General features: G+C 43.6%; 1 protein-coding gene across 1 annotated transcript in view; it reads right to left on the bottom strand.

Moving 5' to 3' along the window:
• Positions 1-12,814, bottom strand: part of FBN1 (fibrillin 1) — a 242,811-nt gene that overhangs the window by 141,949 nt on the left and 88,048 nt on the right. The window contains 2 exon segments of the mRNA XM_014522437.2: positions 8,620-8,745; positions 12,104-12,301. Coding sequence (XP_014377923.2) covers positions 8,620-8,745; positions 12,104-12,301 — 324 coding nt within the window.

The following is a 12,814-nucleotide window of genomic DNA, read 5'->3' as shown; positions in this document are numbered from 1 at the left end:
GGGGCAAGGGGAGTGAGGGGCCTTTCATTTTAATCACGGATTTGGGGGTTTTAAACAGAGAATTAGCGATTTATCAGAGAATTTGCAATTTTTTATCATGGAAAACCAGGTTCCCTGCTTATAATTCACAGTACCATGCCAATGCTAGCCTATGCCAGCCCCAATTGCTCCTTAATTGCTGGCAGCAGCCAGTCTTGTTTTCCAGTCACTGCTCTCAGTATGCCGCTGGCACTACTAAACTTCTACGAAGCTGCTGGGCACAAGAGCTGAAAACAGACATGTTTTTACATGGTCTTCCACAGGTACTTGTACCTAGAATAAGACTGGCAAGCAGGAAAAGCATCCTGGAGCTTTAAAGGCATGCTGCATTATGGCAGGTGTTTTGGGGATACACTTGTCAGAACTTTTAACACTGGGATACAGTCCTCTTTACAATCCAAATCTAATAACAGATAAGGGCACAAGAGACTCAGATTAATGAAAAAAAGCCTGGAAAATATGCAAGTATGTCAGGGTTCAAATTCAAGTTGACTAGTAAAGGAAATTAGCCTCAGGTCATTAACAACTGGAGGAGACAGTGCCATTCTGTGTGGCAGAGGAAGATGAGAGAAAACAGCCCTGTCCTCTGTGTCTCTGTGCAGAACACAACAAGAATTTATCATACTTTTCTTTATAGCAGCATTCCTCAAACTGAGTTACACAGCAAAATTCTAGAGAGTACATGAAACAAAAGAATAGTAAAACAGAAAAAGGGAAAGGGGAGATATAAAGAAAAGATAAGAGAAAGGAAAAAAGAACAACTATAATGTCTCTCTCAGATGGTTGGAAAGGTTATAAATGGGTAAGTCAGTCACATAAAGCAATCCTTTTTTTTTCATTGCGTTCATAAACACAGAATTACAGGAGCTCACATCAGTATCATAAACTCTAAAAATCAGCATGTGGCCCAAAAAGATTTGAGAACTGCTGCTGTGGATAGTTGCAAGCTGATGTGCAACTTTTATCCACACATACAGAGGAATCACCACTTCAGCCACTACTAAAACTTCTCGGATAGAATTCAACAATTGTTTAACAGCAACACCAAACAACAGGCTATTGCAAGGAGTGAAGAATAAAATTCTGTTAATTTAAAATGCTTGGGGGAATTTAGTGCAATACCCAAACTGGAATTCAGCCACAAGAAGTTGGGTAACACCCATTCTATGGTCCTTTAGGATCATCATTAATGAGCACAACTAGAAAGGGCCTCAACTGTATGTTTCACTTGAGTGTCACATGCAAAAAAACCCCAAAAGAACCCCCTCCCCACACACAAAAGCTTATTCGTCTTCTTGCTGCCATCAGCCTGCAGAATCAGATGCCATAAATCAATTCCAAAGGCCGTACCTATTGTGAAACTTCCTAGCAGAGTAAAGATCACTGAAAAAATGTGACTGATTCTTTCCAAAATAACTGGCACCTACTTTTGTCCCCTGAGAGTGCATTCTTCCTAGTATCTCAGTGAGCTGTTATGATGCTGGTAATATGGGCCACATTCCATGCATGGATGTATGGGAGATGTGTGGTACTTAGAGGGTACTGCCAAAGCACAGAGTCCAAGCTCCCTGGGAGCCTGCTCAGAGACTTTTGGCTTCTGCACCAGGATTATACTGCTCCACAGGAGTCCCAAAAGTCTCAGCGACAAAACATGTGGAAACTGAATTTTGGGCTCAACAGAGCCCTTAATTAACAGAGAAAAATGTAGTCGTAAATGGATCAGATTCAAGTATCTTCTGACTCAAGTTTACCACTGTTTATCTTATAGTCAGTATTGCCATTGTTTATATAGTCTGACCTTTTTAAAAGCAAAATCACCACTCTTTATTTTAGGGTTGAGCCTAACCCAAACAGTATTGCGCTATTTATATTACTGTTCACGTTACTATAAACAACATTGTCACTGTTGAACAAGTGAGTTTTATAAAGGTAAGTGTGCCCACTGTGCTTGCAGATGTGGATGTCATTGCAGGAAGAATTATCTTCATCAGCACCAAAGTAAAATTATCTGGCTTAGTATTAGCAAAATTGAAATAGCAATTGATGCCACAAAACAGTGAAATATCTAATGGTTAATGCTCAAACAACGCTTCCATCACCTGTGCTGGCAAATAGATCTTTGACTTCCAAGCTTGTCCTCTGGTCTCATTTTTCAAACCCTAAGAAGGGTCAGACATGATCTCTACTTGGAAGGAAGGCCTCCAAGGAAAAAAAAGCAGGTGCTGCAAGAAGAAGCATGATACTGGTGATTCAGGAGGCTGCTAAGCCAGAAGAGCTATCCAGCAGACAGGATACAGAAATGAGGACATGACCAGATCCGTACTGAGGCTCTCAGGGGGCCTCCTGAAATTCCAAACCGGGTGAAATATACTGGGATTGCCTAAATTCTCCCTTTGTTATTTTAAACTGTTGTGTAATTATGCTGTAAGCTTTAAATTAAATAGCTATCCCATTCCAATCCAGAGGGTGGTAGAGTGTTAGCCTTAATTATTTTATTGCAGTAGTGCTTAAAGGCTCCAACTAAAATCAGAGCCCCTCTGTGGTACACATTACATAAACACTGACTAAAAGCAAGTCCAGCTTCCATGGAATCAGAAGTTCTATGGGCAGGGATCTTCGTTTTAGCAACAGTAAGAATTTCACAAAGAAATTAAAGAGCATTTTACTGCATATGCAGGAAGTCCACGGCAGGGCTTGAAATGAAACCTAGATAGGGCGAGTCCCTGCTTGAACTACAAGGCCAATCAATAAAATAATTCCTGCGTAAATATCTGTACACTTCATAAGACATGCTGGGATATTTTCAGCACACTGACATCACAGTATTTAGAGATTTTTCTTTGCTGTACAAGATTTGCTAGAAAATTCTCTATCATTACTGAAGCGAAGGCAAGCAGAATGCTGAGGCAGCAAGCAACTGGGTTCACTGTCTTTTAGGTGAAAAATAAAACCCAGGACCTGACTGATTACTCATGGTCATTAATGATCCCCTGGCATCTTTTATAGGAGGCACATCAGCCCAGCTGTGCCAGACAACTGTTTGGTTGAGTAACTACAGTCTACCTAAAGGACATCCCCATGATTCCTCAATGATGGAAGTTGACAGCAATGTATATAACACAGTGCTATTAAGATGATCCTCCCTTCTTTTTTCAGGTCACTTTTGTACTGTACATGCTTATTAAAAACAGAGCAACACTAAATATGGGGAAAATATTAGATTCTTCACTGCTGTGAGACAATGCACATATCTCATAGCATCAGTTTTCAAAAAAACTTTCATGCATTTGAATGTACCTTCAGGATATCCCAGGTACAGTGTGGAGGTGGGTATTTCCTACATGATTCAGCAATGAAGCACTCATAAATTTCTGTAGTAGTGTTTGTACAGACTGGGATTAGAGGTCTACAATTTTCACTTTTCCAAGCTCTAATACTTAACAAGACAGAAGTTCAGTCTTTCCTGTTCTCCATCTTCTCAGTACTTTATCCCCAGAAGGAAACACTTGCAATGTTATTTTACCCTATATGGAAGTTAGGTCATTTTCTGCCAAACACCATTGGCAGTCAACACAAAAACCATACTGCGTACAGACTTGTGAACTCGCTTTTCTATAACCTGCATATAAAACTTTTGACTTCAAGCTAACCTACAATAAAACTAAGACTTAAAATACAGATTTTTTTTTAAAGAATGGGATCCAAATTTTCAAGAATGATTAAAAACGTACAATACCTCAACTTTTTGGGTACCCAATTTGTAGAGAATGTGTACACAGCGTTTTCTCAAAATCAGGCTCCTTTAAGGGCATTTCTATACAGGTCCTGGGTATACAGATTGGTGGATCTGGGTTTTCCATTTCCCATGGAAAAACAGAAAAAACATGCAGATTTTCCCTTTTAACTAAGAAAAACGCAGAATTTTCATTTTAATGGAGAAACACACAGATTTTCCACTTTTGCAAAGAGCTCTCTGAAGGCTGACAGAGTTCCAGCCTGCAAGGAGCTGGGGGGAGTGGGAGGAGGGCAGTCAGGCAGGGGATGCCACGTGTATGTGCACATAGTACATATGCACATGGCCACCTGGCAGCCTGGAAAGCAGCTCCTGCAGGGAAGTCTGGCTAGGTGGGGGTAGAGGGATTGAGGCCTCCATAGGGATGGAGGGAGGGAGCTGGGCAGGGTTGGGGCTGGGGCTGCTGCCCAGCCTGTGTGGTGTGTGGGGCTTGGGGTCTGGGGCTGAAATGCACTGCTTCAGGGCCCTGGTGTTGAGTGGGACAGGGGCATGGGTGGCTTGTCCAGGGGACACGGGGGAGGGGCCAGCTCCCCGCCACTGTGCACACTCCTAGAGGAGACAGGGGGAGCACGTGCCCCCGAGATGTGTGTGCAGGGCAGGTGCGGGCTGCCCTCTGCAGACTTGGGCACCCCGCCCTGCTGCCCGCCCCCTGGAGCCTCTGCAGCCCAGTGAATAGGACCTGCAGGCAAGCCCTGCGCCACCCTGGCAAAGCACCCCTTGCCCTCCTGGCAGCAACATGGAGTTGTGCCCCTCACTGCTGTCAGACAGGCAGTAAGAACCTCGCAATGGCAGCATGGGGCTTGCAGCAACAAGGAGCTTCCCTGCCTGGACCTGCTCTGCCTTGCTGTGCCAGATCCTGTCCACTGGGTTGCAGAGGTCCCGGGAGAAGGGCAGCAGGGTGGGAAGCCTGAGCCCGCAGCGGGCAGTCTGCACCCGCAACAGGCTCTGCTCCAGCCATGCCGCCTGTAGGGGAGGGGGAGCGGGAGCCAGACTCTGCTCTGCTCCCCACTGAGGCCACAGCAGCTGCCATCCCCCACATGTGACAGCCGGGGCTCAGGCACTGCTGCAGGGGCAGGGGACTGGACCTCAGTCCCTGGCCCCATAGTCCTGGCAGCTGGGGGCTCCCTCCAGCAGGGCTGGGGGGGCTGTGGTTTGGGACTGAGAGGCTTGGAGCTGCATCCTGGTGAGCACAGAGAGAGCAGAGGGGGAGCTCTGATTTTCCATGATAAAAAACCCAAAATCAAACACCAAAATGTATAGATATTTAGAATTTATCTTATTATAGAAAGTGATTGAGGCTTTTGCGGGGGGGAGGGGGGCACCCTGGGTCCCCCTGCAGCCAATCATCGAGCTGGGGGAGGCACAGGGGGGCTCCCTCGCGCTCCCCGGCAGATCTGGAAGTGGACCAGAAGTATTTCCAGTCCTCTTCCTGCTTCGCTGCTGAGCACATGGAGGGCCCCCCGCACTTCTGTGGGACACTCCATGCGCCCCAGCATCGTAGTGTTCATAAGCCGTGCTGGTACCTTGACATACATAGAAAAAAACATTTAAAGCTGCGTCTATGTCCGAATCGCTGATTCTCCAAATCAGCATCGAATCTTCAGATTCAGATTTGGCCGAACCAAATCAGGGACAGTGATCCAAATCAACAAATCAAATCACTGTCCCAGATTCAGGCTGAATACAAATCGAATACGACCCGCTTCACACATCACTAATATATGGTGGCACTATTATATTATTGCCACCATATTATTATATTATCACTAATAATATAGTGGTATTTCATCTTAATCATGGATTTTAGGGTCTTTAATCTGAGAACTTGCAATTTTTCATGGGAGAATTTGTGATTTAAGCAGAGAAAAATCAAGGTCCCTGGTGATGACCATAAACCGCATCCAACAGGAAGGCTAAGTAACAACGTGGTAGGGCTACTCGTGCCAGGGTAGCTCCTATACAATATCACAATGTTGCCATCTCCAGAGTAAAGCGAGTATAGGGTGCCTCAAAACCCCAGCCCCCACTGCCCTGTGGGTACTCCTTGGTTGAAGAAGGGCTAAGGGCCATCACCCTGATAGAAACATACCTTCCTGAGGTGTTAGGCAGTCAGCAGCAGCTCTAATCTGTTGCTCTGTGGCAGAATTATAGAAAAAGCTACAACCACAGAATCAAAGAAGCTACAAACTTTAAGACAATGAACATCTGGACTCAGTCTGCCCGGATGACAGGTGTAGGGCAGCCTCTACTTCTCCATTCTCTTGCCTAGGCATACGCCCTGAAGGTCTTGGTATGATGGTCGCATAGACCTCTTACGCATACACCATGATCCAAAGGAGTGATAGTTGCCAAGTATACGCTGCCCATCTGGCAGAGAGCATATTGCAGTGAGATGTGCTTTATACATTCTGTGTCCACTACCTCCTCAATCAGCTTGTTGGTATGTGCCTGGTACTGTCCTATACTACTTCAAGTTGAGGAAGAAGTAGGTACATCATTCTCACTGCAACACTCCCTACTGTTGCACTGGGGCAGTGTATACATGCCCTGAGATAAGCATCTAAAATCCTTTGTCACTTTTGAAAACATAGGCTTGACTTATCCCTTCCACTCACATGAATCTATTTTAATGCAATGCCCTCAAAGAGCAGTCACAAAAGAATAAAAACATGGAGGGAAGAAGTCAGTCAAAAACACGTGCAAAAAGGAATATTTGATATCACAAAGTGTTGGCCTCTGGGGTTGACAGCTTAATTTTTAAAAGGGGCAATTTTACTTTCTTTATGTATCCAGTATTCCCACTGAAATGAGTGAAAGTTTGGGTAAGCAAGAAATGAAAGGTCAATTCTTAGAGTCAGGTTCTTGGGCAGGAACAAGCTAGTGTGGACATTCTCCCGACTCTCCATACCCTTTTACTGAAACCGTAAGAGTGGGATTAATTAGATCTCTTGGGCAGTAGATAGGAGACTTAAAAAAGGAGACTTAAAAGCTTGGCCAGTCACCCTCCTGACATTAGGCTGAGAGAAATATCCAAGAAATGTTAATCATTGGGCTCTGCAAGGTGCTAAGCACTCTTCAAGCAAGGAAGAGAACTCTCAGAATTTACAGAAGGCACCTGGGGCCTAATCCAGCATCACTGAAGTCAATAAGATGTTTGTCATCAGCTTCTGTGTAGTTGCCTAGAATAGCAGGCAATTGGACTCAATGACCACAAAGTCCCCTGTAAACCTCTGCCTGCATCCCACCACTACTTACCCTCAGTCGTGGCTCTGTCTTCAGCTCCACTCCAGCCTAAGGAATGGAGCACATGCTCAGTCGGGCCCCCGCCTGGACAGACAGTCCAATATAAAGGATTTAGCTACAAGAGTCCTCAATAAAGTCTGGGACAGAGTGGAAGGTGTTCTATTTTCAGTGTCCATTTTTCCCTAATGGCTACAAGCATGGATCTTTCCTAACTATTACATTATGTATGGAGGAAAAGTAATTTACAGTAAAAGTGATTTGAGTAAATACAGTAGCATTTACTCAAATCCAAGGTGATGTTTTTCCCCACATTCAACATGAAGGAAAAGGTCCCCAATCTTGGATTCGAGTACAAGGCATGGAGCAGATGGCTGCTACAGCTACAGCTTTAGCTCCAACTCAGGCTCAGGGTTCGAGTTAGAGCTCCAGTTACTTTCCCCCCACCATCACCTGCTCCCTACCACTTCTGCCCACTGCCTATCTGCCACCTCACCCCACTTCGCCACTGCTTATCCTCAGCTGCAGCACTGGCCCTGCTCTGGCCCAGGTCACAGAGCACATGCTGGCTCTAGTCCTTGCCTGCCTTGGCAGCATGGGTGCTGGTGGCAGAAGCTCCAGCGTTGGCCCTAGCTCCCGTTCCAACTCAGTCTTGGGGCCAGGGCCACAGCTGCCTGCTCTGTCTGGCCTAGCAGGGGCCCAAGGCAGCATATGCTCCATGTCCTAGGCTAGATGGAGCTGAAACCAGAGCCACGACTGAGGGCAAGTAAGTAGTGGTGGGACACAGGCAGGAAAGGAGGCCATGGGTTGCATGTGAGGTGGGGAAGGGGAGGAGCAAGGTATAGAAGTCTGCCTCCTGCCCTCCAGCTACTGCTTTCCATGCCATAGAGGGGTAGGGGCAAATTATAATATCTTTTATTAGACCAACTAAACAGTTGGAAAAAGGTTCTTTGAAAGCTTTTGGGCACAAACACCCTTCTTCAGACTTTGGGAGACTCTGCTGAAGAAGGGTGTTTGTGCCCGAAAGCTTGCAAATAACTTTTTTCCAACTATTTACTTGGTCTAATAAAAGATATCATACTTACCCAAAGAACCTTGCCTGCCTATGTCCTTAGATCAACATGGCTACAACCAACAACCTTGGAAAATTATAACATATTAATATATTTCCATGTATCGAATCTAATTAGTGGAGGGTTATCTTATATTCAAAGTCATCTTGGATTTGGATACATACAATATTAAAACAAAATGAGGATTCAAAAATATTTTGTTTCAATGTTTAATTTATTTCAGGTGTAGTTTCAAAATTTAAGTTTGTGAAATGCCACGTGAATAGAACTGGAAAAAGTTGAACGGCCAATACTTAAAATTCTCTGGTTTAGAAGGAGAAAAGGTGTATTATGCACATGTGCTGTGTGCAAGCCTATTTGCATGCAGAAGGAAATGAGAGAGTCTGGAAAATTTCTGCCAATTTTCTAAACAAGGGTGGCTTCAAACAAAAGCTTTTTCCTCTTATTTTCAGAGGAACGTTTTGAAATTCCTACCTTCGCATTTTTGTGTCACTTCATTAAACTTGTGTCCAGCTGGGCATTTGCACTCAAAAGATCCGACAGTGTTAATGCAATTTCCTCCTTGACAGATCCCAGGGATGGCTTGGCATTCGTCCACATCTATCATATCAAAAAGGAAAAAAAATACCCATTTTTAATTCACTTCTCTGGAATAGCCACAATAATTTGTCAACATAGAAATTAAGTAAATATGCCTAACTCTGTAGCTCACTCATCAAAATAGTATGCCTGTGAGGGCAAACACTAATTTTTAACTATGTTATAAAAAGAATGATTAATTAATTAATTAAAGGTCTCAAAAAATTTGTACAAAATCTCATGCTTATCATTGTTTCAGACTTTTAGCATCTTATAGCTCATCCATGTACTTTTTTTTTCCAAAATGAATGAAGCATTTTCAGTGCAGAGAACATAATCCCTTGAAAATCAGTTGCCTTTAAACCAGAGGTGTTCAACCCCTTGCCTGCAGGCCAGATCTAGTTTCCAGGATCATGCCAGCCAGCCCAAAGGGCTCCCCATGGGTCCAAAAATTTGGTGGAAGGAGAATGGTAGCACTGCTCCCTAGCTGCCAGATTTCAGACTTGTGAGGAACCCTGGGCCCTGAACGCTAGACTGGGAGAACAGCGTGGCATGGACCCCAGGCATGGACCCCTAGGAAGGGGTGGTGCAGCCATCCAGGTCCTTATCCAGGTGGGCAGGGACAAGTGGAGGCACCACAGGAACCAATCTGGTCCATGGATTGGCCCCACACTGCTCATCTGGGTCCACAGGCCAAAAGCCTGAGCACCACTGCTTTAAGCTAATCTCAACATGAGTATCCAAAAATCATTAACCACTTTGGAAAATCTTGGTAGGCACCTATAGCAAGTCCTCCATAATGAGAAATATCCAGAGATCTTGAATAAGCAAGAAACCTATAAGTTACAGTGCATGGAAGGACTCCTTCCTCCTATCAGGAAGTAAGCATTTCATTACTGATGGGACTAATTCAGTTGTGCTAATATTTTTGGTCCCACAGGCCAGAAGAATCATGTGGGGCCAGTTGATGGGCCAGATCAGGCCCCACACCACACCTGCTGCACACAAGGGTCCGACCCCAGGGCCCTGTACCCTTCTGCCCAGCACCAGAATCAGGCCACATATCATCTTGCTGTGCCCCATCTAGCACACACAGCCACATGGTTGAGCTCCCCACAGAATCTGTGGGGGATCTGTGGGGAGCCCCCTGGTGCTGGGGGTCAGATTTGATTGAGCACCCCGGACTAATTTATTCTTTGCTCCAGTATGGCAAGATGCCAACTACCCTCAAATAAGAGGCAGGTAGGTCCAGGTAGAAGTGATACCAAATATTAATTAATGATCTCACTTAGACATTTCTTACCTGGCTTTTTATCTTCCTTCCCCAACCCTGCCCCCTTGCATTTAATGTCGACTCTTGGAAAAATGAAACAGGAAAAGTAATGTTGCATTGCAGGTGGCAAATGTCAAGGGCGTGTGGACTTCTGGCCTATCCATCTTAAACACAAAAGTTACTCTAAATATTATGATGCAAAAAAAAGTCTGGCTATGGCCAATGGCTCAGCAACCACTGCTCAGAGATGAGAGGAGAAGCCAGGCAGCCATGGAAGGTTTTACCCACAATTGTCCTGGGGGCCCCATGCTATTGCAGGCTGGACCAGATGTGCCTAGTCATTTAGGCGATTTTCAAAATTGCAACCCACAAGGTTTAATTTCCCTGACTTCTTGATCTTAATCTCAACTACAATACTTCATTAACTTACTTTTCTGCATTGTTTAAACAAGTCAGACAGACTGATTCAAATTGTGGGCAACAATCTTGTCCTTTTTTTTAAAACTGACTTTTCCACGCAGTAAGCAGGAGCTCATTACTTTCTTCAGAGAACCTGGATTTTATTTAACCTTCTTTCATTTTACTATTTAGATTGAATATGGATGTGAAATCCCTGAAATGTCTTCAGTCTGAATGGACGTTATCTAATTTCAAAAGGGCTGGATTTAGTACAATTGTATGAAAAATAAAGTTAATATGTGGTTTCTTAGCTGGTCTGCTGAAATTACGAACACATTACAGGAGAATAGATCAACTGGAAAGTACAAGTCAAACATACACGGCCAAAACTGACTTGGCATTGTGTATGCATTAGCATGCATATAGTTGCATGCTACGAAAATGTACACTGAGCAGAAGGAGCCTTTTTCTGAACCTTGCAGAACAGAGAGGTTGTTTTGCAACCTCTCGATGACAAGAACAATAGAGGGGCATAACAAGGCATAGCATAGCAGCCCACATATTTATGCATTTATAGTCCCTGACCTGTCAGTGACCTCAACACGCAACCTTCTTCACAGTTTAGCCCCACACGTAGAAAGTGAGGGGAACCATGCTATAGGATGGCTGAGGTCAAAACATAGGCATATCATGTACCCTACCGAAGCAGCATTAGCATTTGTGCTCATCTCAAAGTTTATTATGCCTGTTTGCAGGCACCAGACAAGGACTTGGCCCATGATACTGGATGTCTAAATTTTTTAATGCAATGGAATGCCTTGAAGTTCTTCGTGGGAATTTCATGATGAAATAAAAGATTGTAAATCTAGTCCTAATTTTATCTCCTCTATTCTCAAAAAATACTGTAACTCGTTAAAAAAACTTAAGAGAGGGCTAAATGAACTAGTCCCAAAGATACGGTCCTGGGAATTTATAATCCACATCAGCTTAATACATAGCTGCCCCTGTTAACTTTCTCCTGTTTCCTGCCAGACATCCAGACAATAAAAGAATTTATACAGCTGGAAGTATTAGAATAAAAGCCAAAAGCAGCGTAAGGACTTTCGATGGTGAAGCATGCTCAGAAAGAAGTAAGCAACATCTGGGTAGATTTTATGATTTGAACCAAAACACAAAATGTATTTTCAAAAAATTGTATAAAATATATAATAAAGTATTTTAAATGGCATGACATTCAGCTCTCTCAATGTCAAATCAGCATAGCTCAAGAGATAAAACTTGCAGACAGAATCCAAAACCAACAAATTGTATTAAAAAAAAAAAAGATTAACGGAGAGCAATATCTTCACAGATTTGGTTTTCTGTGCATCTTGAGTACTTTTTGAAACAGTCTACACCCCTTCCTGGACCAGTACAGAAGTACTGCGTATATAGAGAAACACCATTTCAATCAAAGAAAGGAACTGTTGGCAGTGAGAAATTCATTAAGATCCTGGCTGCTCTCACATGACCCAAGTTACTAACGCACTAACTTGAACATCATGCACTCAGTGAATCATGAAGTAATATATCTGACATGGTTTTTCCATTCTTCCCACATATAGCAGAGAATGACTTAGGACAGGTTATCCATAGCAATGTAACTCAATTCAGATTAATCCATTAATAATTTCAGCAACTCTTGGTGAAGCTTTCCTGCTCACTTACCTTGACAGGCTCCTGTTCGAATATTTGGAATGAAACCTCGACGGCAAGGATGAGGCTGAGCAGGACACATTTCACAAGGATGACCCCATGCTCTCCCAACTGTCGCACAGCAAAGGGTTTTGGTGCAGACTATTCCACTGAGTTGTCCCTGGCACATCTGATTGGTTATCAAAGTGAAGCATGGCCCAGTCCTATAATCTACAACAGAAAAAGGAAATCTCATCAACACGTTAGAAATATATTGCAAGCCTTGTAAAAAGCCAAACAAACAGATCTGGGCAAGCCAGTCACAAACACCCCTGAAATACATTAAAAAAAAAATCTCTTTCCAGAATCATGATCATCTGAGGAAAGTTTACTCCTTATCCAACAGTATTGAGACGTAAAATATATGGTCCTATAAGCTGATCATAATTACTCTACCCTGAGTAATACTGCTCAAGATTTCCCAAGCTTCCACAGAATTAAATGCAACCCTTTTTCTGTGCCTAATTTTTCTCTCAGAGTCTACAAATGCTTGAGTAAGGGACAGAAGTAAGGGGAACAAGGAAGAATTTCCATTGCTTTCCCAAGATATTCCTGAACATGATGAGGAAGGAGAGTTTTGTTGTGTTAGTCACTGAGGCACTTGAGCTAGGTACAGACATTACATATAAACCAGTTTCATAGTAGCTAGGGTCAGGAGGGACCTGAACAGATCATCTAGCCTGA

Source organism: Alligator sinensis, unplaced genomic scaffold (genome assembly GCF_000455745.1).
Source record: "Alligator sinensis unplaced genomic scaffold, ASM45574v1 scaffold814_1, whole genome shotgun sequence".
Classification (NCBI taxonomy): Eukaryota; Metazoa; Chordata; order Crocodylia; family Alligatoridae; genus Alligator; species Alligator sinensis.
Note: the sequence above shows the minus strand (reverse complement) of the source record. Positions and strands in the feature narration are given on the sequence as shown.